At 37.2% G+C, this 26545-nt stretch overlaps 1 protein-coding gene across 1 annotated transcript in view; it reads left to right on the plus strand.

Annotated features, from left to right (window-relative positions):
* Positions 1-26545, plus strand: part of PREP (prolyl endopeptidase) — an 84356-nt gene that overhangs the window by 22026 nt on the left and 35785 nt on the right. The window contains exons 7-8 of the mRNA XM_085543681.1: positions 3510-3615; positions 22670-22861. Coding sequence (XP_085399807.1) covers positions 3510-3615; positions 22670-22861 — 298 coding nt within the window. The remainder of the gene's footprint in view (positions 1-3509; positions 3616-22669; positions 22862-26545) is intronic.

Here is a 26545-nt window from a genome sequence, read left to right on the forward strand (position 1 = left end):
ACCTTGACAATAAAAAAAGGAAAAAGTGGTAAAACTTGTAATTGTTTAGTTTAAAGTGACGTAAAGTAGGTAGTTGCCTTCACATAATAATAGGCATTCAAAGGACCTGTGTTTGTGAAGTAAAAATAGAGAGCTCTTCCCTGTTCTAAATCTTTCAGTGGTAACTACCCAGGTAGTACTCAAAGAACTAGCATTAATATTCACAGGAGTTGCTGTCAGGCTACTTTACTTGGAGGGAAAGCATTTTAATGTCTTTCTTATTGACTTTACAGTTGAGGGGTTATACTTAAAGCCAGGAAGTCAGAAAATCCTACAACCTTCTCCTGTTTGTTCTTTTTTGTTTGCTCATTTAATTATGTATGAATTTTAGATCTGGAGTGATTTTCTATTAGACAAAATATTTAACTTCAGTTTTTGCTGTGGATCCTCGTAGATTGTTACTGCTGTTGTAAGTGCAGAAGATAGGACTACTTGGGGTTCCTTAAATGACTTGTGGAATGAATTACATTTTTCTTTCTTTTACAAAATATGGTTATGTAGTTGGAAAGCTCTTTTTATGTGCATGCACTTCTTCGACTTTAAATAAAGGTCTCTCTCAGAAATTCTCAGTGTTTCTTTCCAGCTAGGATGAAAGTAAACACGAATTTACTTCTGAGCCAGGCTGTCAACTCTGACATTACAGCTGTCTCCTTTATTTTGAACTATGAATATTCTGAGATTTGAGTGAAGTGCTGGTATGACATTTCAATTCATAAGTTTGTGGGCCAAGAAGAAGGGTTGCAGTTTACCTTGTTAAGATGCATCTGTGTAAGGATAACCCAAGTGTTCTTGGGAAATCCTATTTCCTTTTGCCATTTGGATAACTAGTCTGTTTGCAGCATAGAAAAGTTGGGACATAGCAGCTGAGCTGCCTTCAAAGCAATCTCTGTCCCTATTACTCATATTTCCAGTTGCTCGGCACAGTGTCTTAACTCAGCCATTTGTGCAGCTGCCCAGTGAACTGAGATACTGGTCTGGCAAAGGAGGCTTTCTCTGTATTTCTTACTTTTTTATCACAGTATCACAGTCTTGTGCGGGTTGGAAGGGACCTAGAGATCATCGAGTCCAACCCCCGGGATTTGAGCCTTCTGTGTAGCAGAGCGGCACTTGTGCCACAGGGGGCATTTGAACCCGGGCCTCTGGTGTTGCAAAGCGGCATTCCTACCGCTGCGCCACTGGGGCACACCTGGACTTTCTCTCTCTCTCTTTTTTTCTTCCCATCCAAGTTTTTCTTTCTCTGTGTGGAGCAGTGGGGACTTGTTTTTGAGCATGTTATTTTTTTCACCTGGATCAGTTCTCCAGTGTGGTTTGCCACACAGGTAATAAATGCCTGCACTGGTATGGTTATGGAAATGAAATTGTGTGGATACAAGCAACCCTAGCAGAAAGAAGATCTAGAGTTGGAGACTACATACACTGATGCTGCTGCCATAAATTACTCGTCAAACTGTAAGTTTGCAATGTGGATCTCTAAATCTGCAATATAATATTAAACTTTTTAGCATGCAGCAGTCAACAGTGACTCGTCCTGTTTCTGTCACATTCCTTTGGGTTACAGAACTCACTGATGTAAAAACAGCTTCAGTGATGGAGGCAGACATAATTGGCATCCCACCAGGAATGTGCTTTGGGAATTCCTACTTCAAATTAAACATAAACTGCTATCAGCTCTTCACTCATTCAGTTGAGGACGTGGAAGGAAAAACTGATTAGATGTGCCCAAATTTGTTGAATTGCCTTTGCTATGACTACACAGGAGAAAACAGCAAATAAGTTTTCTGTCTTGTGTGAAGTGAGCAGTTTTCTGTTAACTCTTAATTCATACCATCAAATAACAAATCTGTGTGGGTTCTGGCTATGACTGAAAGACTTGTGTCTTACTACTGACTTCTACTGTAATGTAACAAACAGTTATTTAAGCAATATGTTGTAGTAGTCCAGTTTAATTGAAACTGACACTTTTAGTGGATTTTTGTCTAAAAACACAAAAGATGCTTTTCTGAAAGAGATCACCTGGACTTGATTTCCATTCCTGAACATAATCCGTCTGGGAAGGAGGTGGTAAAATGTCTTAATATTGCTTACTGCCCTGTTAAGTCAGTAGTAGCTGTTTTCCTGTAATGCTTTTTCTTGGTCCAGTTGGGTGTTCCTTCTTGTTCATCTTGTAAGCTTGCAGATGTAAGGCCTTTCTTTAGTGGTGTAATCCCTGGTTGATAAAAATGCTTATCAGAAAGGTAATTTGGAAATGCTTGTTTGTTGGCCTTGTTTCTTTAGTTAGCTCCCATGTACTGAGATTTTGCACTGTATTCTACGGTGTTCCTTTGTGCCTTCAAAACCATGGATCTACTTGAATAACTGTATAGCTACAGGTTAATTTTTCTGAAATTGATTTTGCTAACTAATTCTAAGAAAACTTTGCACTACTAACGTTATGAATGTTAACTGAAATAAACCTATGGTGTAATTACAACCAATAAGGATTTTTTGAAGATGTTTAGCATCAGATGGGAAGTTTTTCAAGTTCAGTTTCATATTTTGTAACTAAAATTAAATTTCCATTTGACACTGTTGTGTAAGAATGTAGACAGGAAACGATTTCTACATCAGATGTTAATAAAACATGTAAATCTGGTAATTTTGGCATAAGCTCAAAAGAGCTTAGTAAGGAAAGGGAAACTTGAAATTGATGGCTTCCTGTTACATTATGCCTTTCCTTCATAGACTTGCATTTTCAAAAGCTTTGCAAGGAAAAAGGTTATGTTTGCAAAAATTGAGTAGAAAAAAAGGCTTAAATAGTAACTTTGTGTACCAACAGACACAACTTTGGAAATGTTATCATGTGTTTCTGTAATGGCAGAATGAAAAGCTTCATCTGAAAATTTATAATGTCTTATATGTTTGTGTCTTATAATGTTCATTTTAGCAGCAGCATTAGATTTATGTGCAAACCCTATGAAAATGATGAAAACAATAATTTTTTTAGTCACTGGGAGGAGAGCAGCCAGTTTCTTTGCGCCTCTGATGGAGAGACTTTTAGCAGCTACCTTTGGAAGTTAATTGTAATTAGGCCAACCGTGAATCCAAACTATCTTTTACCATCTTGTTAGATCTTTTTCTTGCGGTGCTGTTGTGAATGACAGTAGGGCAGTGCTTGTCTTTTTCTATTAAAAATAAATTGACAAAGCAAGCATGTTTGCCTTATGCACTGACTCTTTTATATCAAAAGTGTTTATTATTAAACTTCTTTGTTTAGTTGAAAATGGGAATAAATGGATACAGCTGTTTTGTTTTAATCCAATTTTTACACTTCTGTTATTTGCTGATAGAAGTGGTGAGGGTTCTTGGTGAGTTCTCATTCCATATACATCTGTTCATTCATCTAACTGTAGCACTGACTAATTTTTTGCTAGATTTTTAGGGACTGCCTTTTCAGCGTGGATTTTTTTTATTTTATTTTCTGTAATTTATAGATATCTGATAATGGTCGATATGTCTTGCTGTCCATTCGAGAAGGGTGTGATCCAGTGAACAGACTGTGGTATTGTGATCTCCAGACAGAGTCTCAGGGTATATCAGGTATGTGTTTTCTTTATATTTGAAATATATTTGCACATAAATATTTACGTATCACTTATATCTTATTTTCTGATGCAGAGAATGAGAAAATCCACACTTCTAGAACTTGGTTTTCTTTGTTATGTTTCATTAGAAATATATATATAAATATATATACATATATATTAATTTTGTAGTTTAAAACATCCCAAGGAAAAACTGATACAGTATAGACATCCTTAGCAGTGTACGGTCCATCTTTTTCTACTCCACTAATATTTTCCAATGCTTAATTTTTTCACATTTCAAAAGTTCACGTCTCTTCCTTCAAGCGTTAATCTTACTTTTTTTGAAAACAAAGCAACCTGATTCTCCAACATCTATGTAACATTTCCACTGTACAGTGAATGAAAAAAGCCCTTTAATGTATTAGTAATAAAACTTGGCTCTGTAGTGTTGTTATTCTTAGTAGATACTTCCACAGTAAGGTTTCAAATAAACATTTATAAACTGTCACCTATTTGTCTTCTAGTTGGATTACCTTCTGCCTTCTGTGTATTTGCAGTATTAGCCTCGATACTATGGGCTAAACATTTGGTACTTTGGTCATTATAGCAAATTGTTTTAATGGTCAGTGGCTTTTGTGTTGCCAGAATACTGGCACTGTTGAAATCTCTTCCGCAATATGTGCTTTGCACAGTACACAACAACTTAATTCTTTGACTCTTTGTTGCTTCTATTTTCAAAAAATTTCAGGGGTAATGAATACTGCAGTAGCTCCTCATTGGATATTGGATTTAAGCAACTTGTTCTCTTGCCTGTAAACAGAATATTAAAGGCTTATGAGAGTTACAGCTCTGCAGTGGAGGGGAGAGGGAAATTTATTTTTGTTTCTGTCAATGCCTTTGTTGTACTTCATGGCTGCATGGCCTTCCTTTAATTAGTTGAACAAGTCTTAGTACAGTAAATTGAATTTTGGTGAGTTAAGTGTTAGAGATGATAGTTCCTACCTCTAAACTCCTTCCCAGGGAGAATATTTATTTTTATTTTGTGTTCATGTTATTCTGCCCTTTTACAAATGATATTTCTTAATTACTTTTAAACTTAACTTAGACAAGTTGTATTAGACAAAACTGCTAAGTTTTTTAATGCCCTCTTGAATGGAGAAAATGGCAGGTCTAATGACAATCATTACAAATTCTTTCTGTGGAGGTCTATTACAAACATTTAACTGCATAGATAAAACTGTTTAGTATAGTGATGCATTTTTGTAAATGATAAATTGGATTGTCATTCAAGATGACACTTTCCAGGTAGAGGCAGATTGAATTAAAAAGTGTAGCTCTCCTCCCATCTTTACCCTCCCTTTTATAGATTCTTTGAATAACCTTGATAAGAAAACTAGCATGAAGCCTTGACAGATAGTGAAGCTATATACTGCCTGGTATAAGGTAAAAGTATAGTTCAAATGTTTTCCAGGCCTGGAAATGCTGCTTTACCAAAAATATTTCCTTCAGACCTTGACTTGCATTCTTGTTTGTGGGTGGAAGTTCTTTTAGCTCTCTAAATCCTCTCTCTTTATAAAAGGAAAAATGTAGGTATAACAGTTTGCTTTCACAAATTCTGTTTTATAACCTCATGTACATTTATTATCTAAGTTACCAAATGCATTTTCGTTTTGAATGAGATGAATTTACATTCAAATGTAAACTCCCTGAATCACTGGTCCTCCAGTCTTTGGCCAGAAACAGTAAATTTGAACAAGCATGAAATATGTATGCTTAGTTTTCTGACTAACAAATTAGACCACAAGAAATGTAATTTCAGATGTTTGTAATTTTCTGGGTCAGCAAATGTAGAAGTAATTATTTGTGAAGTTCAGAGAAACTAATACCAGATTTCATTAAGGTGATTTAGATAATAAATGAGAAGCTCTAGAATATCTGAAATTGAGTTTAATGACAAGTCTGTTTCTTGATTTAATACTTGCACTTTACTGCAAATTAGGAGAGACTGTTCAATAATATTCTAAGGTAGAGACTGCTCAGTAATATTCCAAGGGATGTTCAGATGGGTTAAGATGGGGATAATAATGTACAAAAGAAGCACATTCTTACAAAACCAAGAGATATAAAAATGCTGGCCCTCCTTATGCTATCTATACATTATGAGTGTGTGTGTAAGTATTGAATCATGTTACCAGTTACGAAAGCTCAAGAGTGTCAAGTCCTGAGTATCTGGTTTTTAAAGCATATTACATTATTCTTTTGTCTTTTAGCTTTTAGAACATGTTTTATTTATAAAAAGAATTTGTACTTTTGATTAAGTCTAAGGAATTTCTTACCATTTTTTTCTCAGAATTATTGATTATTTAGTCTGAGCCTTTTTACTTGACCTGTTTGCAATGACCTGTTTATTCACAAATCTGAGGTCGCATTCAGAATATCATCTTTCTTTCAAAAAAATAAATAAATTATATATGTATATAAATAGGAATAAAAGGAAAAAAAGCAGGACAGTATTTTTCCAGTGTCCTAAATGGTACTTGAAATAAATTATCAGTTTTTCAGACTTTTTTTGTTTGTTTTTGGAGGCAGTGGTAGAAGAAAAAAGCAACTGCTAATCATGATGCGTTTCAAATGGTTGTTTCTTAAAGTTACTCTGTAACATGTTTTTATAAACATCATTTCCTTTATATTATTGTAAATTTGTTTTTTAAAATAGTCTTTCCCATAGTCACTGTGCCACTGCAGTTTGAAATGCCTGCACTTAGTCATGAATTAATGTCACTTAGACAGAACTTCACCTAAATGCAGAGAACTGATTCTGATCTGTGATTTATTGCCCAAAAAGACTATTTCAAAATGTGGTGTCAACTAACTTAGTCTGCCTTTCTCGATTTTGATTGCTAGCAGTGCAATCTTTTCCTTTGACAGGAGGCAGTCAAATTTCTTAGCTGTTTAAATAGTTTTCTTTAAAAAGGTGTTCTTATAGTCAAGAAATATGACCACTGAAGACTGAATTTCTTTTCCCTATGATGTACCAAGGGAAGCTGATTGTAATTCTTTTACTATTTCCTTGAGACAATGGCTGCAATGATAAATGGCCATTTGCTTGGCCTGCCTACTTGCAAATGGTTGTGTAGAAGTCAGGTAGTCCAGTTTTGTGACCTCAGTACTGAATGCCAAAACTGTCAGGTTGTTGTTTGTTGGAAAACCGTGGGAATGTCTGTGAAATTTGATTACATTTATAGCCCTTTTTTTTTTTTTTTTTGTTTCCTGATTTGTGACATATAGAATTACACCATTTTTCAAAAAGTTAAATCATATATTTTATTTATGTGTATAGTTTTTAGTGATTCAGAAATGAAGAAAATGAATTCTGAAATGCAAAAACTTCTGTTATTAACGCTTGCTATTCCTGAAAAAGGAGAAGAAATATCTTGGAAGATAGGAGTCGAGAAAGTGTCTCTTTTATGGTAAGAATTAAAGTAGCCAAAAACTGGAGAGAAAGAGAAGTTCCCATATCTCTAGGCCTGAGGTAAATTTGTAGAGGGAGGGTTGAAAATGGTAGAGTATATTGAAAGAGTGTGTGCATGCACATTGCATAAATGATACTCCCTTCATTTTATATCTGTGATGAAGTTTACATCCAAAATTGTCCTTTTCAGAGTTGAGATAACAAAAACAATGGAAGCGTTTCATCAAACCTAAGTTTGATGTGTCCTTATCTACAAGATTTTAAAAAAGGTAGCTTTTATTAGCAAATATGCACCAGGTCTTTTAATTATTGAATCTTTTTGCATTGTTGAGAATAATTTCTGTGTTAGTCTCCAGTGATTCTGCAGCCTCAGGATCTGCTGAATCCTTGAATGAGTCAGAAGGATTAAAATCTGTTTCTTGAAAACAATGCAGCCTTACCCAAAAAGAAGCACTGAATTGTTCTATTCAGGGAAGACTGTACAAATAAATTTCTTTTAGCAGTAACTCATCTGTTACCAATACTGTTCTCTGAATGAAATGAGAGGTTTTTTCCTTCTCATAAGCCTTAGCGTTTTTTATTTTATACCTCATATGGTAGTCTTATTCATTAAAACAGTGAACAAAGCAATAATTATAGTGTCTTTCAAAGGTGGACTCAAGTGATCTGCTTTTCCAGAATGTTTTTAAAGTTCATTATTACAGCCTCTTCAAAAAATAGCATGGTGTTTTCATAGTATGCCTCTTGATTAGCAGCGATCTCCAAAATTGACAAAAAAATAATAATAAAAATCCAGCTTTTAGGGCAGCTGGGTTTTAATGAATCCTAATAACACTTCTAAATGCAATTAACAAAAAGATATCTAGATAATTACACTGCCTCTTTGTAAAACTTTAATTATTACTGTCCTCACAGGTTATAAAATGAACTGAAGGCAGCTTCCATCTTTTATCAATGTGTTACTTTAGCTCTTGTGTTGTGTTTCCTAAAAAGGAGACAAATATCAGATATTTTGGCACCCCTCTGTAATGATCTGAGTTAATGTACCCTGTACTACCCTTTGCCTACCTACCTCTGTGGAAACAGAGACTTAATGTGGCTATGTGTTTTATTTGTGTTGTTCTCAGTACACCCTCCTGCTGTAGATCTTGAACCCTTCACATCTTCTGAATGCCAGAAGCACATGTTCAGGCTTCCCACTGCTTCACCTCAGGGATGAGATAGGCTGCATGTGTAACTCAGGCTATGGCTATACATGAGCAGGCTGGACACAGCCATTTATGCTCTTACACTGAAGCCAAGAGGTACATGGGGTTTTTAGCAAGGCTTTGTCATTATTGGTAATTACTGTGACCTGAGATGGTTCAGTTTCAGAACTGATCCATGGAATAAAAGGAGCAGTAATAAACGGATTGGTTTCTAGAGAGCTCCTTAAGCAACTCATTTTCTGTCTGTTCCTAGACATAACTAAGTCATAAATCAATTAATAGTGTGTTATGCAACTGATTGTCTGTGTTGAAATAGTGTAGCACTGGAATACCATTGTAAAGGAGGACTAGGCAGTGTGTTGGTATATGATTTAAAGGATGTACAGGGTGGACAAATTCAGGCTTGGAGCAGTTGCTTTCAAATTTGTAGTTCTGTTTTTCTTGCGCCGGATAACAACTGACACACAGATTGAGTATATAATAATGACAAAGTAGAGCTGTTTTAAATCTCTTCTGGTTTCATATTTTCATTAAGCTAATCCTACAGCTACTTCTGTTATTGAATGCAGTGAACTCCAGTGTGGCTGGGGTGGGTAACGATCTTTCTTACATTATGCTGTACTGCAGAAATGAAGTCACTGCTGAATTCTGTTGGAAGTAATGGGAGAGTTGCTTCCAGACCCTTTATGTCTTAGAGGAGGTGATGGACAGAGCTCATGTGTTTCAGGTCATTAGATGGATTTCTGTGCTCTCCCTGCAACTATTAGACAGAGTCTTCATAGCAGATAACACATCTGACATAGGCGCCTTTTACTTGTTTAAGGATGTAGTGCTTTAACAGTGAAACTCCAATTTAGTGACATCAAAAAAAAAAAGAGATGAAATAGCATTAAATTAAAAATAGGAGGTGCTTGGGTTACTTCAATCAAAATTTCATTCCATTTTGTAGAAGCTTGCTGTGGAAAGACGCATACAAGTAGTCCGACTTTGCAACTGGAAACTACAGGTTAGAAATGTACATTTTAAGGGGGGGAAAGAAAAACAACCAAGAACGGGTTTTACTTATCTATTAAGAAAGGTCAGAGTAAATTTTTTTATTTTATTTTATTTAGTCTGAAAGATAAAAAATGAAAAATCATTGTCCTTCAAACCATTCAATATCCAGTTGAATTGTTTGGCTTACATTTGCAAAGTAGGGGGAAAAAATCCATCTTGGGAAAAGAAATGAAGTAGGAAAGGAAAATGATGAAGCAGTGTATTTCATGTATAGAAATGAAAAACACTCATCAAATACTTGCCTGAGAGAACTCAGAAGATGACTGTGAATTCAGAAATGAGTCAGCTACTGTGGGAATTATGGTCCAACACAATGTAGCCCATAGCAGGCTTACAGGAGTTGAGATATTTCTTTCCTCAGCAGATGGAATGAATGTGTAGTCTTCCCTTTTTACTTTTATTTACATTTGAAGTGCTATTATAACAAGAAAAATATTTCCTTTTTCATTTCAAATTGAATTCATTAGTTTCTGGCTGTTTTGAAAAGATGAGTACAACAGGATAAGCGTATCCAGTTGAAAAAAAAAAACACAAAGCTTTAAAACCCTTTTAACTTGCTTATATTTTGAACTTCGTTTCCCATTTATGCTCAATTACATGCTCATCTTGTTTTTCATTGGATATTTGGACAATACAAACAAATTAAATCTGCAGCTCTTCTGTGTAAGAGGCTGAAATGGGCAAACCAGATTGTCCCACGAGAATCAGCAAGAAATGGAACTATTAAATAAGTCAACCTTTTTTGTTAACAATTCATGAGTAGTAGGAGCAATGCCTTACTTTCCAAAGCAGAGGGATAATATTCTAGCTTTTCCTTTGTGTCTCATTCCAGATAGTGATTTGTGGTTTTTTTCAGCTTCTTTAACCTTTTTTTTTTTTTTTTTAAATCCCACTGGTCTCCTTGTCTAAGAGAACCTGACAGTCACCAATGCTAATTTAAGTTTTGTTGTCTCAAGGTGCCTGACTTTTCTCCCCTACCTTTAGCTGTTTTCGTTGTTTAAAATAATTTCCATTTTTCTCCCATATAATTTGATGTTTCTATTTGCAAGAGCAGGCGTCATCTTCAGTCATCTTGCTAGTGTGGAAGAATTACAAATAAGGAGCTTAATTTATATTTTAATGCTTTATCTTGTACTGAATAGTTTTGTAACATGATATGGACACTAAAATATTGAAACATTTAAATATTTATCTTCTACCCCATGGAACCCACAGTCCTGAGCTACACTTCTATTTTTTTACATTCAGAGAGAGGCAGGGGCTGTAGAAAAAGACACATTTATAAATCTACATGCTGAGCTACTAGAATTAGAAAGTAGGCAGTGTTGAAGCGGAAGGCACAAAGTTGAAACTACATAGGAGGCAGACACTCCCTCTGCTTTGTTGTTGCCTCTCTGAGGTATTACAAGACATGAAACAAAGCAATGCTTCTCTTGTTCCTTTTGCACTTTTTCCAGTCAGCCCAGGATGAGAATCATTCACATACGTAGTGAGAAGATCTGATTTCTGCTCTCTTGCTGTGTAGAAGGATTTGATGCGATCTTTCCCACCTATCAAATACTGTACACATCAAACTTCATTACTTATCTTTCCAAGCTTTTCTTGCATTGCAGGAACCTGCTGCCAGTCCCTGCTTGAACTAGCTTCCTCTATACTAGTAAACATAATGGATTGATGAATGTTTTCTGGTGCTAAGACTAGCTGACTTTTAACAACCTATGCCCATACTTGTACAGCCCTCTTACTCTGCAGTGCATGAGTAGCTGCATTCAGACTGCTTACTAGAAATTATTTCTGACCTTAAATCATACCCCAGCCTGGATTTTTATTTATTTATTTTTTTAAGACAAATTAATCTATTTTTAGTATTGATATAGTCTGTGATTTACACAATTGAAAAATGTCAGTAGGGGTCAAGTAGGCAAGAATTAGACTGTGTGTCTTATATGCTTCACTGTGCACGAGGGCTGGCGATGGAAATAGGGTAATACAATGATGGAGTTACTCTTCTCAGAAAACACATGAGAAGATTTATCTAAAACTGAAGTGAGAGTGGTATGATTGTGCTGCTGAATTACAAATAGGTTGTGCCAAAAAACTGACAGAACATCAGTACACTTACCAGAACAGATACGTCTGAGGAATTCACCTATGAGTTCTAGAAAAACTCAAGGTGAAATAGCCAAATTGCTGAGGTAGTGTGTAACCTTTGACTAAAAACTGACATGAAAACTTAAGGTAGCAAAGTGATGCAAAATTTGTAGAAGACTTTTGGAAATACTGGATTTCTGAAAGGCTTAAAACTGAGTACCTCACCAAAAAAAATTATTCTTTCCACTGTGAGCACAGCATAGAGAGAACATACACCATTGTGTATTTTCTTTGTTGATGTTGTCTTTTGAGATGAAATTGTTTTCACTCCATACTTTGTCTTCAGCTCAGCCTCTTAGCTTAGAAGCTATATGTATTTTAAGTCCGAATCTAAAAATTGGTATTTTAAGTACTTTAGGAAAATGTTAGTTGTGGAAATCTGGTGGGTCTTCTGTCAGCCCTGCTGTACATTTAGTACAGCATTGTAGATGTCAGCCAGGACAAAAAAGTTAGTTCCATGTGGAGGGAACCCTCTGGTTTAACTTTCTCATCTTTTTTATGAAATATGGTTTGCCCAATATTTGCTACTTCATTATTAGTTTAGTAATTGTGAGTTAATGCATTTCATTAGCTTTCTGCTCAGCATGAGTTGTGGCTTCTTTTTGCATATACTCTTTTAATTGTAAATGAAAAATGATATAATTAAAAATTTTGTGCAAGTGTGACATATTAGTTCTGCTGTAGTGAAAACAGTTGTCCTGTATATTCACTGATTCTTTATACATTTCAAGCATCTGGGGACCAGTGAAAGTCAGGTTGTTCTGTGTAGGGTAGAAAGTAGTCTTAAATCTAAGTGGAGATTGTGTCTAAGAAATGAGAGTAGACTGCTTCCCCTTTTTTGCATAGGAATGCATGTGATTCTTGGCCAACAGCCATGGGTTAATTGAATGTACAGTGTGATCTTTTGTAATAATCCTTGCTAGAGTTTTTTCCTTGCATGATAACTTATGAAGCCATGCTTCTATTTCCTTCCACTGATATTAAAGGAAGCATCTTTCCTGCTTCTCAGGTTAGATAAAATGTTCTTCGTGCTTCCCATCCCGCCTTACAGTACTCATACTGTGTACAGAATGAGTCATTTTGCTCTTCAAATATTAAGTTGGTTTGCTAAGATTTTAACTGGGCTATTGTGAGCTATTTGTGCTAAGAATGAGCCTTTCTAGACTAGAAAATCACTGTGTAGCTTCTGACGAATTCATAGTTATTCTATAATGAGTGCTGGAATTCTTATTGATTTTTGTTTCTCTGTCAGCTACTGAACTTATTTAACTGAATTTAATTTTGCTTTGAGATTCAGTTGCAGAGGTACAACAACTGTATGCTGTGTCAGTAAGGACAGCACTGTGGGTTCATGCCCAGAAGGTTGCCTCTCATTCAAGACATCAGAATTCCTTACTTTTCTTGCTAGGCTGAACATAAATGTCTCAAACATTTACTTATACAAAATTAAAAAAAAAACAAATAATAATTTAATGCTGTATATTTATTAAGAAACAAAAACAGCACAAGCGCTCAATAGCTCAGGATTGTAAGGCATAATTTTTTAGTAGCTGTTCTATTAAATGTGTCTTCTACATTACCGGCAATGCTCTGGAGTTTGATTGCATGTTGAAGCAATCAAACAAAAAAGCCTTCTCATTAATCACCTTACTTACCTGTTGTACTCAATATCCCTGAAAATGCATCAAACGAAACAGTTGAATACATAGCAATCAAGCATTTATATATTAGAAAGCCTTGCTGTACAAGTTTGTTGTTGTTTTGTTTTTTTTTTAAATAAAAAAAAGATAACATTTTTCTCCTAACACATTTCTTATTGTTCTTGTGTCTGATAATAACTTTTTCCTTCTCTCTAGAAATTATTGTGTGTTGTTTTTTTGTTTGTTTGTTTTTAATTACATTGTCAGCCTTGACTATTTATTCTGAATCTGTCATTTGGTGCAGGGAGAAGGGGAGTTAGCCCAAATATGTAGGCATGTGAATGGGTGTAAGTGAAAGCTCTTTAATCAGCCCTGGATAGAAACTTAAACCAACATGACATGGCCAATTGGTCTTTTTGAAGTTCTTAGTACTGACCTTTTTCTTTTTGTATTATAGCAGTGCCCAGGAAGCCTAATAAAGAATTAAGATCCTCTTGTTACAGGCACAATAGAGCTGATTTATGAATCGCTGCCTCAGAGCTCTGAACAGGCCCACTTTCTTCTTCATGGGGGAGAGCTACATCATGAGAACAGAGTGAGGAAGGAGGGGCACAAAGCATATTGTGGTGCTGAAGAGTATGTATCAACTCTGAAAGTTTGCTGTGGTTTCTGGAAAGCGGAAAACTTAGAGAGATAGCCAGTTGAAAAACACAGGTTACAGCCTATGTTGTTGATTGGAAGAGATTTCCTATGAAGATAGGTTTGCAGATGTTAGAGATGTGGGGAACTTGAGGAGAGAGGATGGTGATGGAAGTTCTTACATTTGAATATTTGGAAGCAGAGACTTTGAGCTGCTTTGGAAACTGATAGTTTGTCTGAGAATCATAGAATTGCTCAGATTGGAAAAGACCACATCAAGTCCAGCTGCAACCTAACTATACTACTCTAGCAACTGTACACTAAATCATGTCCCTGAGCACCACATCTAAACAGTTTTTAAATATATTCAGGGATGGTGACTCAACCGCCTCCCTGGGGAGCCTATTCCAGTGCTTAACAACCCTTTCTGTAAAGAAGTTTTCCCTGATATCCAGCTTAAACCTCCCCTGGTGCAACTTGAGGCCATTTCCCCTCATCCTGTCTCCAGTGAGAAGAGACCAACCCCGCTGTTGCTGCTATCACCTTTCAGGTATTTGAAGAGAGCAATAATGTTTCCCCTTTTTTCCCCTCCTCTTCCCCAGACTATACAGCCCCAGTTCCTTAGTTGCTCCTTGTAGGGCATATTCTCGAAGCCCTTCACAAGCCTTGTTACCCTTCTTTGGACCTGCTCCAACACCTCAGTGTCCTTTCTGTACTGAGGTGACCAAAACTGAACACAGTACTTGAGGTGAGGCCTCACCAATGCAGAGTACAGGGGCAGGATGACTTCCCTAGTTCTGCTCACCATTCCTGATACAAGCCAGAATGCCATTGGCCTTCTTGGCCACCTGGGCACACTGCTGGCTCATATTCAGCTGACTGTCCATCAGCACACCAAGGTCCCTTTCCATCAGGCAGCCTTCCAGACACTCCTCCCCAATCCTATATGGTTGCCTGGGGTTGTTGTGACCAAAATGCAGGACCCAATACTTGGCCCTATTGAAACTCATACAGTTAACCTTGGCCCATCAATCCAATTTATTCAGGTTCCTCTGTAGTGCCCTTCTCCCCTCTGGCAGATCAACACTCCCTCCCAGCTTGGTGTCATCTGCAAACTTACTGAGTGTGCACTCAATCCTCTCAAGATTGTTAAAAAAGATGTTAAATAGAAGTGGCACCGGTACCCAGCCTGGGGGACACAGCTCATGAGTGGCTGCTATCTGGATTTAACTCCATTGACCACAACTCTTTGGGCCCAGCTATCCAGCCAATGTTTCACCCAGTGGCACATATGCCCACCCAAACCATGGGCAGCTGGCTTCTTCACAACGATGTTGCAAGAAGGACTTGAAAAGTAGTGTTAACAGCTGTAAGAATTTCTTTATTCTGTATTTTTGTTCAGAAAAGCATTATGTTTTTCTGTTTTTCCTAGACAAACTGAAGAAATGTGCTCTGTGGGCAGGCAGAAAAGTTAATATGATGTTTGTCAACTTTCTGTTAATATTAGATTTACATGATCTTTTTGTACTTTTATTTAGTCTTGTAGTTTGTAAGGTTGTCTTTAAAACAGTTAAACAGCAGTGAGCAGTGCTATATACAGTAACATCAAAGGGATGATTTGGTATATTCTACATAGGCTGAAAATGTAGATCAAAACCTTTGTGGTGATAATGGACGTGAGAAAGAATTGCGAGATGATAACAGACATTAGCTAGAAAGCTGAGTGTAGCAAGTGGAGAAAGACTGTTTTAAGAAACTTTAAAATAATAATGATTAAGAATTAAAAAAAAAAAAAGCCTTCAAAAGTCTATATTGAAACAAAGCCTTCCTATCCTAGTTCCCTAACGAATATGGGGAAAAAAAAATCAGCTCAATATTGTAAAAATTCGTGGATGCCTTAGCAAAACTGTGTTTGCTTTAAGAAAATGGTTTCATATCTTGTAAATGGTAATTCTCATCAGTTTTGCTTTTGCTGTAGATTCTCTTAATTCAAGGGGACTCATTAGCAATAAGGTTAAAAAGGTTACAATTTGAATAAAGAGATTTAATCTCTACCTGGACATCGCTTTTATAAATAGTACTCACAATCAGGTTATTCTTTAGACTGTTTGTACTATGTGTATGTTAGAGAAAGTATGGCATGAGAGATCACCATTAGTTCCTGTTTTCTATTGCTCTGTTTTGCTGCATGAGGCCATAAGCTATAACTCTCTAAACAAAGCATATATATTCTCTTCTGTCCTTTGTGTAAGCATCTAAATGGAAGTAAAATAGAAGCCTTAAATCTGATGAATCTGTGCTCATAAAAGTGCTTGATTTCTTTCTTTTGGGCTGGTTTTATATATCTTGACATGTTTGAACTTTTTAATCCAGAAACAAAGATTGCCTCCTTGCTTTTTTTTTTTTTTTTTTTTTTTAAATTCAAAATATATTGCATAACAATGAGTAGCCATCATCCACAGGATGAGTTTTACTGGGAGCTCTCCGTACAAATGTGACAAAGGGTTCATTCCTTCCAGACAAACCTTAGTTGCTGCTCTCCTCCAGGTGTTCATAAATGAAGTCTGATCCTATGAGGTTGAGATATTAATTTCAAGCATAGTCCAAGTTTCTTGAGAACCTGCTTTACCTTTGGAGACCAGAGTGGCACACTTAATTAAAAATTTGTGGCTGTGAAGAAGAAAGGGGGGAAGGGGGGGAGAGAAAAGAGTTATTTTTTGTAGCTGCCTTGGTCTGAGTGAGATCTTAAAAGCAAGGTGTATACTGCGTGATTTAAAATGCAGGTAGTTTTTGAAGCACGTGTAGATGATGCGAATGAAGGGCTGCACGCTGTCTAGAAGGGCTCTGATCATACCACTAGGGCTGTGAAGCTGTCTTCCAATCTGAACTAGTGTTTACTATGAGAGTATCTATCATGTCTTGAATGTAAAGATTATTGTGGATTTAGTCATGTGATATGAATTCCGGAGTAAATGGTCACTTTTCAAAATCTCTTCTCATAAAGAATACTTGAAACTTGAAAGTCTCTGAGTATGTGGATTTTCAGGTTTGAAAAAGTCTGTAAAATAAAAGCCTGATGAAAGCCTGATTGCTGGTATTCTGCAATAAGACTGCTTCTGCATGAAAGCTCAGACACCTTTTATATGGTGACTTGCTGACCTTGTGCAATTAAGTTGTTGGCTGGTATGAATGGAAGCAGTGAAAATTAAAAGATAATTTCATATGCCAGTCAACATTATTACTTTTGCAAGGAACATGCTACCACTTCTTTGGTTAATTCAGTTTGGTTTTTGTTAGTATGTGGGACATTAGAAAAGGCTGACGGCTATATAAACTAGCATTCTAAACCTGGCTTTTGTCTTCACAGGTGTCTTTTCTGGTGACAAATGACGTGACAATTTATAGTTGGGACATAAGTTTTCAGATTATTTTCTTAATTGAACTTTCTTTGACATCTGCAGTAACAAGCACAGAAGTTGAGATAACAAGGAAACTTTTGACGCTTAAAACATCAAAGTTAGCATTATATTCTTCCTTAAGAGTACTTCTTTTGCATCCAACTGAAACTACAAAATGTAAGATAAAGTATAATTAAATGGTGATTAGTATTTTCACAGTAGAGGTTGGAAAGGACCTCCAGAGATCATCAAGTCCAACCCTCCTGCCAAAGCAGGTTCCCTACACCAGGTCACACAGGTAGGTGTCCAGGTGGGTCTTGAATATCTCCAGAGGAGACTCTTCTGCAACCCCCCTGGGCAACCTGTTCCAGTGCTCCGTCACCTTCCTTGTTGCATCCCTGCAGGCCCTGACAACATTTCTATACACTTCCCAAGTGGTCAGACCCTTTTTCTACATTTCATGGACCTTCTTCTTCCCTCTGAGTTTGTGCATGAGCTCCTTGCTCATCCATACAGGTCTCCTGCCACCCTTACTCGATTTCTTGCACACAGGGATGCGCTGATCCTGAGCTTGGAAGAAGAGCTGTTTAAATGCTGACCAGCTTTATAGCTTTTTATTTTATAGCTTTACCTGATCACTTTGGCTGCTGGAATATATGAAGAAGGTTGAATGAGAGTTTTTCTTACTCATAACTTCTTCCAACATCGGATGAAAAACTGCCATTAGCTGATAAGTAAAAGCACTGTCTTCAGCCAGCATAGTGAGGAGGTTATTTGCCACAAATGGATTGTTTGGCCTTTCTGTGAACCATGAAATACGGAAGGAATTATTGAGAACATTTGCAAGCTGATGAACAGTGACTCTCCAGCACTCTGTCTTTCTCAAAGAGGGCTAACGGCAGGCTCTCTGTGATCATTCTTGCTGTTATAATCACAGTTTGTTCAAATTAGCTTTTCCTTCCCCTGTACTTTTCATCAGTCAGCCACAAAGCTGCTTCATCATAGAGAGCCCTCAGCAGACCAGCGAATGTTTTGCTGTGTCCTGCTGAGGGCTGAATCTGTGCTGCTTTCTGACGTGGTTTTCTTTTTGATCTCACTGATCTGAAAATTTTCTTTGAAAATCTGTACGTTTTGTTATTTTTGCTCTAATTGTTGCTGAAGGTGGGTCAGCTCTGTAGGATTATGTTTTCCTGCCATGGGGCACAGCTTTTACTGACCATCACGTAAAGGCTATAAATCCCTTTCCCAGAGTTGCAACTGTAATGCAACAGTTGCATTTGATGGTGGACATACAAAACATGTATGCCAAACTGTCTATAGCTTTTCAGCAATGCACTTCAGAAGAAGGACTGGCAGAAACAATGATTAAGTTATAGCAGGATGTAGGAAATACCAACAATTTTAACCTCATGCTTTTCCTACATGTCATATCTCATCACATACTTATGTGGATTAAATTTTGAGTCTTCAGTGACTTTGATGCTGAGGGTGAGGGAGCCTGGACTGCAAAAACTTCTTAGTGGATCTCCTCAGAGATTTATTCTCAACAGATTGCTAGTAAAACTTGCAGGTCTTAATAAAGATCTTGTTCTGGAGATTGAAACAGGGATCCTTCAGCTGCCTTTAGATCAGCGTAAGCAGCCTTCCGCTTATTGGCCTTGGTGACCTTTTGTCAAAGTATTTCAAGGGCGAGGAAAAACTGTTTAGCTAACTAGATATATGCATGTGTTTGCTTTTGGTTGTGGATATAATCAGCAGGTGAATGTTCATCCAGCCATATAGTGGAAAGGTGTGCATGTATCTTTCACTGTTTGGTAAGAATGAGTGTGCTGATCACATAACCATTGTACAGAGATCTGACTGCGGCCTACGGCCCATAGCAGGTCCATCATCCTTGCTCTGATGGAAGATTTGGGCACTGCAGCTCCAATTAAGGCACTTTCATTGGTTATTCTGCAGGAAAACTTTTTAGATTTCATCATGCTTCCTACCTGTATTGAATGGTTGTTTCCAGTGTCTTGTCTAGCTCCTGGAAAGACTGTGAGCCACCCCTGAGTAGTACTCCACCATTGCCTTGTCTTAAAGAAACCATGTAGTTCATCTCTATTTCCATAGCTTTATACCCTTCACTAAGACATACAAATTCTGGCTTGTTTGTTTGTTTATTAGAGCTTCTTGTTCACTAGTTTCTTCACAGACTTTCTCAGATTTTCCTTTGGGGTTGGAACTTGTGGCAACAGTGTTGAGAGAAAGGACTTGGGAGGTCTTGTATTATCCTATGTATTCTTGTGTATTCTTTCTTTTTCCTTCTAGTGTAGTTATAACGTGGGTCCTCCATGGTCAGACACACTTTCCTATCTGTACTTCATGCTGGAATGCTTTTTTGGTTACCTCTGATCTCTGGAACATCCTCTTCTGTTGATGATTCTTATGATACCAGCTCTCAGCCTTACTCATTCAGTTGCTGTAAAACCTGTTCTGTTACCCATGTATAAAGAATGTTCCATAGGTGTCGACAGTTTATGGGCTGGCTTGGCCCATAAATAACCAGTATGCTACATGATGTAATGATGTGCAATACTGATGATCATAAAACTATGACAATAGGTGCTTAAGGTCCACAGTACATGGTTCACCTTCATTTTGAGTGTTTGATCAGTTACTATACAATCTTCCTAAATTCATGCCTAGTGAACTCTACATGCGGAATACCTCTCATAGTACTGAGTAGCTACCCATATAAACAACAGATGCTTGGAGAAACAGAATAGTTGCACTTAATCTGGTTACACTTAGCTTAAATCTGAATGCCCATGTCTCCCCATCTAGACGGACTTGTAGATGCATTCCTGACACAGACAGAACCTTTGACAAGGTGTACTTTGCATTTCAAATTATGTTCCTTTAAACAAACTTCCCTCCCGGTGTAATGTGCTGTTTTCAATAGAAATCTGCTTTGTCTGTTCCCCTTGGTGCTTTGGGTACTGGAGAGAGCAGTCTGAGACAGCCAACTCCTTTGTCTGGCTCTACCCGTGTTTTCATGCCCACAGATTACCTAGTGCTGGCCCCTCGCTTTAAGTCAATCAGCATCTCCTCTCTCAACCTGTGATTAGGCGATGACTCTCGCTATTCTGTCAGGGAAAGGAAAACCCTGTAAAACAGGTGAACGTTCTTCTAGGTTAACTAATTTAATCTGCTACAGTGTTCACTCAGGCAAATGGCAAACCAAGCATGAAAGTGGAGGCCTGCTGCTGGAGGAGGGAGATAAAGGAGTGTGCAGTTTTGGTTCAGTCAGACTTCTCCTATGGCTCATTAATCATGAAAAATGTTCCTCCTCTTCTGCTTCTCTTTGCTGCTGCCTTGTGCATACTGGTGCTCTTCTGTCTGCATGCTTGGTCAGGCAACAAAAGAGAGGAGCTTATTTTGTAGCGCTTCTAAGGCAGATAAGCAAAACAAAAAAGTGGGCTAGGAAGAGCAGAGTGAAGAACAACTCTTCAAGAGATGCTGAATCAACCCAGCACCTGGTCACGTGGTCATGCTGCTCGCTGGGGTGCTCCTCCATAATGGCATAGCTGCAGGGGCTGCCCGTCCATTTGGGCTGGCACTAGGGAGACCTGGGCATCAGCAGACAGAAGGGGTTGAGCCAAAAAACATATTCCCCCACCCCTAGTCAGTTTTCAGCCTTATTAAAGCTGGGAAGTGGCTGTGCTGGTCAGCCAGTTGTTGTTCCTAGCCTGAAAGAAAAAACAAAACAGACTGATATAAGGCAATGCTGGGGCATCCCTATCAGTTGCAAGCTCTGTCTAGGTCAGCTGCAGCATGCAATACAGATGCACCTTCTATGGCTGGGTGTCTTTCTCTCTCTGATTAACTACAGCAAGTAGCAGTAACAGATGTACCTGATGTAACCGTCCTTCTCAACTGCTTGTAGCTGCCTTGTTACTGGTTCTTAACTCAAGCCAGATATTGATGTAATTAACCACTTCGGTGAGACAGTGGTTTGGGGGTAATTCACCTGCAGTATTCGTCTTCAAAGGACTATATAATATTCACTTTAACAAGATGAATGCTCTTGATTTTTTTTATTTTACTTTAACTTTTTTTGTAATAACAACTTAGTGTATCTTTGTAGAGAGAGTATCAGCTCTCTCATTGTGTAGGGACTGTTCTATTGGGACTGGATAAATGAGTTGCAAGGCAGCAGCATAAATTGCTAATGTAATGATATTGTCCTTTTTTTTCCACCGTTTCCTTTCTTTTTTGTTTTTGTTTTGACTGTGCAGTTTACAGTTACTGTGTGCATTTACCATTAAAAAAAATGGATTTTTTTCAACAGTCTTGGGATTCCTTTTTATGAAGTCTCGTTCTTCCTTAGGAGGATGATTTCATTCTGTCAGATACTGAAATTCAAATGTGCCAGTATTTTTATAGCGTTATACTGCAATTAAATTTTTATCTTGTGAAACTGTTGTATGTGTGAATTGAGATCATAAAACAGTTTCACTGGTATATATTAGAGTTAGATGTAGGACAGATATTCTGCTTTTACTGGACTTTAAGGCATATTTTTTTCCATGGAACTTTGGGGGCTTAGCAAGATTTGTCTTCAGCATGAGATCTCTTGAGAGAAATGGAAGTTTGGGCCCCAGTGAAGAATAAAGATTTCAAATGCTCACTCAAATACTAAGCTGACAAGATTACCTGGGAAGTTTATATTACAGTAGTATAAAAAGTAAAATTTAACTGACTAATCCCTCACTTTGATGGAGAGAGAAAGAGACGGGGCAGTTTTCCTTAAACTAAATTGGCAATTAAGTGGGTGATACAAGCTTTATGAACATACTAGACCTGACTGTACTCTTACTGTATTTAATGAGTTTAAAATGCCATCTCACTGCTTCCTTAGTTAACTTTTCTTAAACTTACAACAATTATAGCTCAGCTGTGTCCTAATTTTATTATCCTGAGCAACTATTAATATTGTTGTGCTGATTTATTGAAGGAAATACTGTGTTATGAACTTACATGATCACATTTATGCACAGTTTGGGATCTTGTTTGAATATAGAAACAACCTTTAGTTTTAAGGATGAGGTAGAAAATTGACAATTGTTATTTACAAACAGAAAAGTTTCAGTTTCTCTCATCAGTAAGGACTCTTACTTATTGCATGCCTGTAATAATATGTTTGGTTGATAGGTTGAGTTGCAGATGTAACAAGCATGTTGATCATCTCTGATGTATTCTTTTTCTTTCCACTGGCCTCTGAACCTGATGCAAAAAAGTAAGATGTGATTAAGTAGCAGATTATTTCTGTCCCAACTCTAGGTTATTCAATATTAAGACTGTGCTAGGCATATCAAGCCCTTCCCATAACAGTACCCCTTTTGACTGCTGTTGTTACTGGAGAAAGAAAGTAATTGTGAGGAAGCCCTTGCTCTTGAGTGTAAGGAAGCTTTATTTCAGAAGTTGAGGAATTCACTTTACATGTTTAATCTTGCAGGAATTCTTCAGTGGGTGAAGCTGATAGATAACTTTGAGGCTGAGTATGAGTATGTCACCAACGAAGGAACAATATTCACTTTCAAGACAAACCGTCATTCTCCAAATTATCAATTAATCAACATTGACTTCAGTGACCCAGAGGAGTCCAAATGGAAAGTTCTCATCCCTGAACACAAAAAAGATGTCTTAGGTAAGAGTTTGTCATGTAAAAGTCTCCCTGTTCTGTTTTTCTTAAACTAATACAGTCATTAGTCAGTTGGATGACCTTGTACAGACCTTACTGTTTTACTGTTTTCAAACTTAGTTTAGGATTTCGTGTGTTTGCTTGCAATTAAGTTTTGCTTAATACTTGAGAGGTCCAGATTCCATTCCCCTCTCTCTCTCTAGCATCCTGTGTGGCCATAAAGGAGTCACTTCATCTGTCCTTGTTTTAATTCTGTTTTTGTAGGAAATGGTGGGTAGATATTTTCCTGCTTTGTGTTAATGTAGTAAATGCTTATTAGACAGTTGGAAATCGCAGCAAATGGGGCTTTGTTAGCAGAAAGAAGGAAAAGAACAAGCACAGTAAGGGTGTACCACACTATGAGCAGACCTGGTCGGAGATAGTGATAAGTGGAGTAGAGAGCAGTGGAAAAAATCCTCAAGACAGTCAAAGTGCATGGAATTCTTGGAGTGTAGAAGTGTTTGGTTTTTCAAGATATATTGTGATACATTTTCTGAACTAAAGTTCAACACTGGGAAGCTTTTTTATCCTGTTTTGGGGAAAATGATATTAAAACATTGTACTTAAATTAGTTTCAGATAATAAAGAAAAACTTCCCCTGAGCTATTATTTGACAGATGCTTTGTGTACATTCATGTAGTCTAGTCTCCAGACTGTACAGGATCTAATTATGATTTATCCAACTACCATAATTACAGCTATACAAAAAGATTCAACTTCTTTTTTTTAATCCTTCTTTATACAAATTCACTAATTCACTGTCTGCTGCTTTTCCAGTGGGGATCTGTTTCTTAGAATGAGTAAAATGCTCTGTATATGTGATAGACATATGTATATGCCATCCTATATACTTCTGTCTGTTACTAAGACAAATCTAATCAGCTGTTATTTTGAATTCCAATTAAGATCTCACTTTCCAAGGTCTCTTAGAAATCTCAATTTCTGCAGTTTCCTGTTTGATTTCTGCTGCACCCCAGACAGGCATAAATGGAGACCAAAGTGTTTACAACATAGTATTTGATATATTCTTCAGTTGACCAGATGCTCTCTGGGCAGTCTCTGTCCCATCTGTCCAATGTAACAGATTTGTGAGGGAAAATGAGGCACCTATGAAGCATGTCCAGAACTACAGTGATGTTGCCAAACAACTGGAGCCTGAGTTTTGCAAGATTTTTGGTATACACAGAAGTAGTGAGCAGGGCTTAGCAAGAGACAAATCTTTTTCTCAAGATTGTGAACTCTCTGAATCATGAACAGTCTGGATTTTAAAAGAAGTACTTTTCCAGTTCTAGACAGTAAATAAATGATGCATGCGGGTTAAAAAACTGCTTCCACATTTGATTTCTCATCGCAAGAAAATTTGCTGACTGTCTGTGAAACCATATGTAGATTACGAGGAATAGTAATTTATAGAAAGGGACCAAGCTGAAGAACAGACTTACAGATAGCAAGTGTTGAAATAGAATGTTTGTGCACATACATGTATTAAAAAACAGCGTAAAGTATGCAGTGTTCTTCTAATGGATTATATGCGGCAGTCGTGACTATATAAACATAACAAATGCTGCAGTTAGAGAATCAAAAGCCCAGATAAATGGGTTTGCTGGGGGCACTGGCCTTCAGACTATAAACACAACGGGTATTCAGCTCTTACACACTTGAAGGCAAACGTAATCTGTCATATGAAACTATCATAGTGATTCTCAAGACTCTATTGTGTATTATCATGCCTCTGCTGTGTTTGAATGTGGAGCAAGAAAAAGCAATCATATTCTTGTTTTTTTGCTAGCTCTTTAGGGTGGTGCATAATGGCATTGCATTAAATGAGCAAATGAAAGCATCCCTACAAGGTCAATTATAAGTGTATCATAGAGTTAATGCTACAATAAAACGAACATGAATTGTTCAGTTGCTTTTCTGTGGTAGACAGTTTCAAGTTAGTGTTACATGTTCAGCTCCAACATAAGGGAGTTTTACCATTTTTAGGAGATTGTAGCCCTGAATAAAATAACACACTTGAAGATAGCAAGCAAACCAGTCTCTGTCATTTTGTTTTAATCATTCCAAGATTTGGTTTGGAAAGACATAATTATAGCAGAAGGCAGTTAATAATTCATTGCCTTGTGTAAGCCTTGCAGTCTAGGGAATTTGATTTTGTGTGATTCAGATATGACAATGTAATGAAATGCCTTCAGCAAAAGCTAGGACAGCAGTGATTCAAAGGTAAATGAGTGCTGCTGCCTGTCCACTTCAAGGTATGTTAGGGAGGCTGTTTACTCAGATATTATCAGTTGTTTTAGAATTTCTTTATAAATACTATAGTCAGTGATCCTCAAGGCCACAAATATCTCTTTGTACTTTTACTGGATATATAAATACTTGACTGAATACTCTTACTCTGACACAATCTGATTTCGTTTCTGTGAGTTAACTTGAATTCTGTTTCCAAAAACCCTTGCTAGATGCGTATAAATTTTATCTATGATTACTAAATTAAGTATTAGTAACAACGAAATCCTGCCAATGTCCATCGGTGTTAAAAAAAGAAATTCCATAAAGTGTCATATTGCATTCTTAAGGAACATGCAAATATGATTTAACCAAGAAACAAATATTCTTGCCTACAAGACAATATGGGTATCACTTAGTTTTACCAGATATACTTTGTTTTAATTGGCTTTGACGTTAAGGCTGATCACACACCTCATTTTACAACAGGGACTTTGTGGAAACTTGGGATGAATTTGGATCTCTTCTCTCTGAGTTGAGGGGAAGAAAGAAATGACATCTGTTTTAAAATGGAATTTAAGGAAGAGCCTGAGGACATCTCAGTCATTAGAAATGCTTGGACAAACATCTGTGGTCATTAGAAATGCTTGGACTGTGGTTTTCAGTCATAAGACCAACTTAGGTTGTTGTAGATCTCAAAAAGTTATTAAACTATCTAATTGCCCCCAAAGTGCTCAGTACCTGTGGAGTAGGGCAGCTTAAAAGTGGCAGTTACGTCCTGTCATGTAGTTGGGACAATGAAAAAAAATAATAAAATAGATCTCCCGAGTAAGGAGGGCTAAGAAGTAAGCAGTGTTCCCGAACACTGTAGATCAGGTAAATGACTTTAAACAATAGAATGATATCCTGGAATGACAGGACGGCTTAGGTTGGAAGGGACTTTAAAGGTCATTTGGTTCCAATCTCCATGCCTCAAATCTCAACCATTTAATAAGCAGGGGCAAAGCTAGCAATGTTTCTGTACCTTGCAAACATCTGCACACCTAAATTCAGGGCAGGTATAATGCTTACCTTCCTTTAGCTAGCTTGTGCTGGAGGAAGGCAGTGATTTCTCTCATACCTCTAACATTCTAAATCAGAAATGCTTAATAATCTGCAGTGATAATGAACAAACATCCAGAATCATCAAGTGTATTTGGTGATAGTTGTCTTTTGGTGATGTAGTGGAACCAGGAGAGAAAGTCTGAGCTGAGATCACAAAATTAATAATCCTGAATGGCAGAGAATGTGTATGGGCGTGAACAGTCCTTCATGTTTGTCTCAGCTGTCAGAAAACTTGTGCATTCCTTTACCATGCCTTGTCTTTCTAAGTGCCCGTACTCCACACTGGAGAGTTTTGTGTTCAAAGTAAAGCAAGTGGAA

This window comes from Coturnix japonica, chromosome 3 (assembly GCF_054131305.1).
Source record: "Coturnix japonica strain WE chromosome 3, WE-NBRP24, whole genome shotgun sequence".
NCBI lineage: Eukaryota > Metazoa > Chordata > Aves > Galliformes > Phasianidae > Coturnix > Coturnix japonica.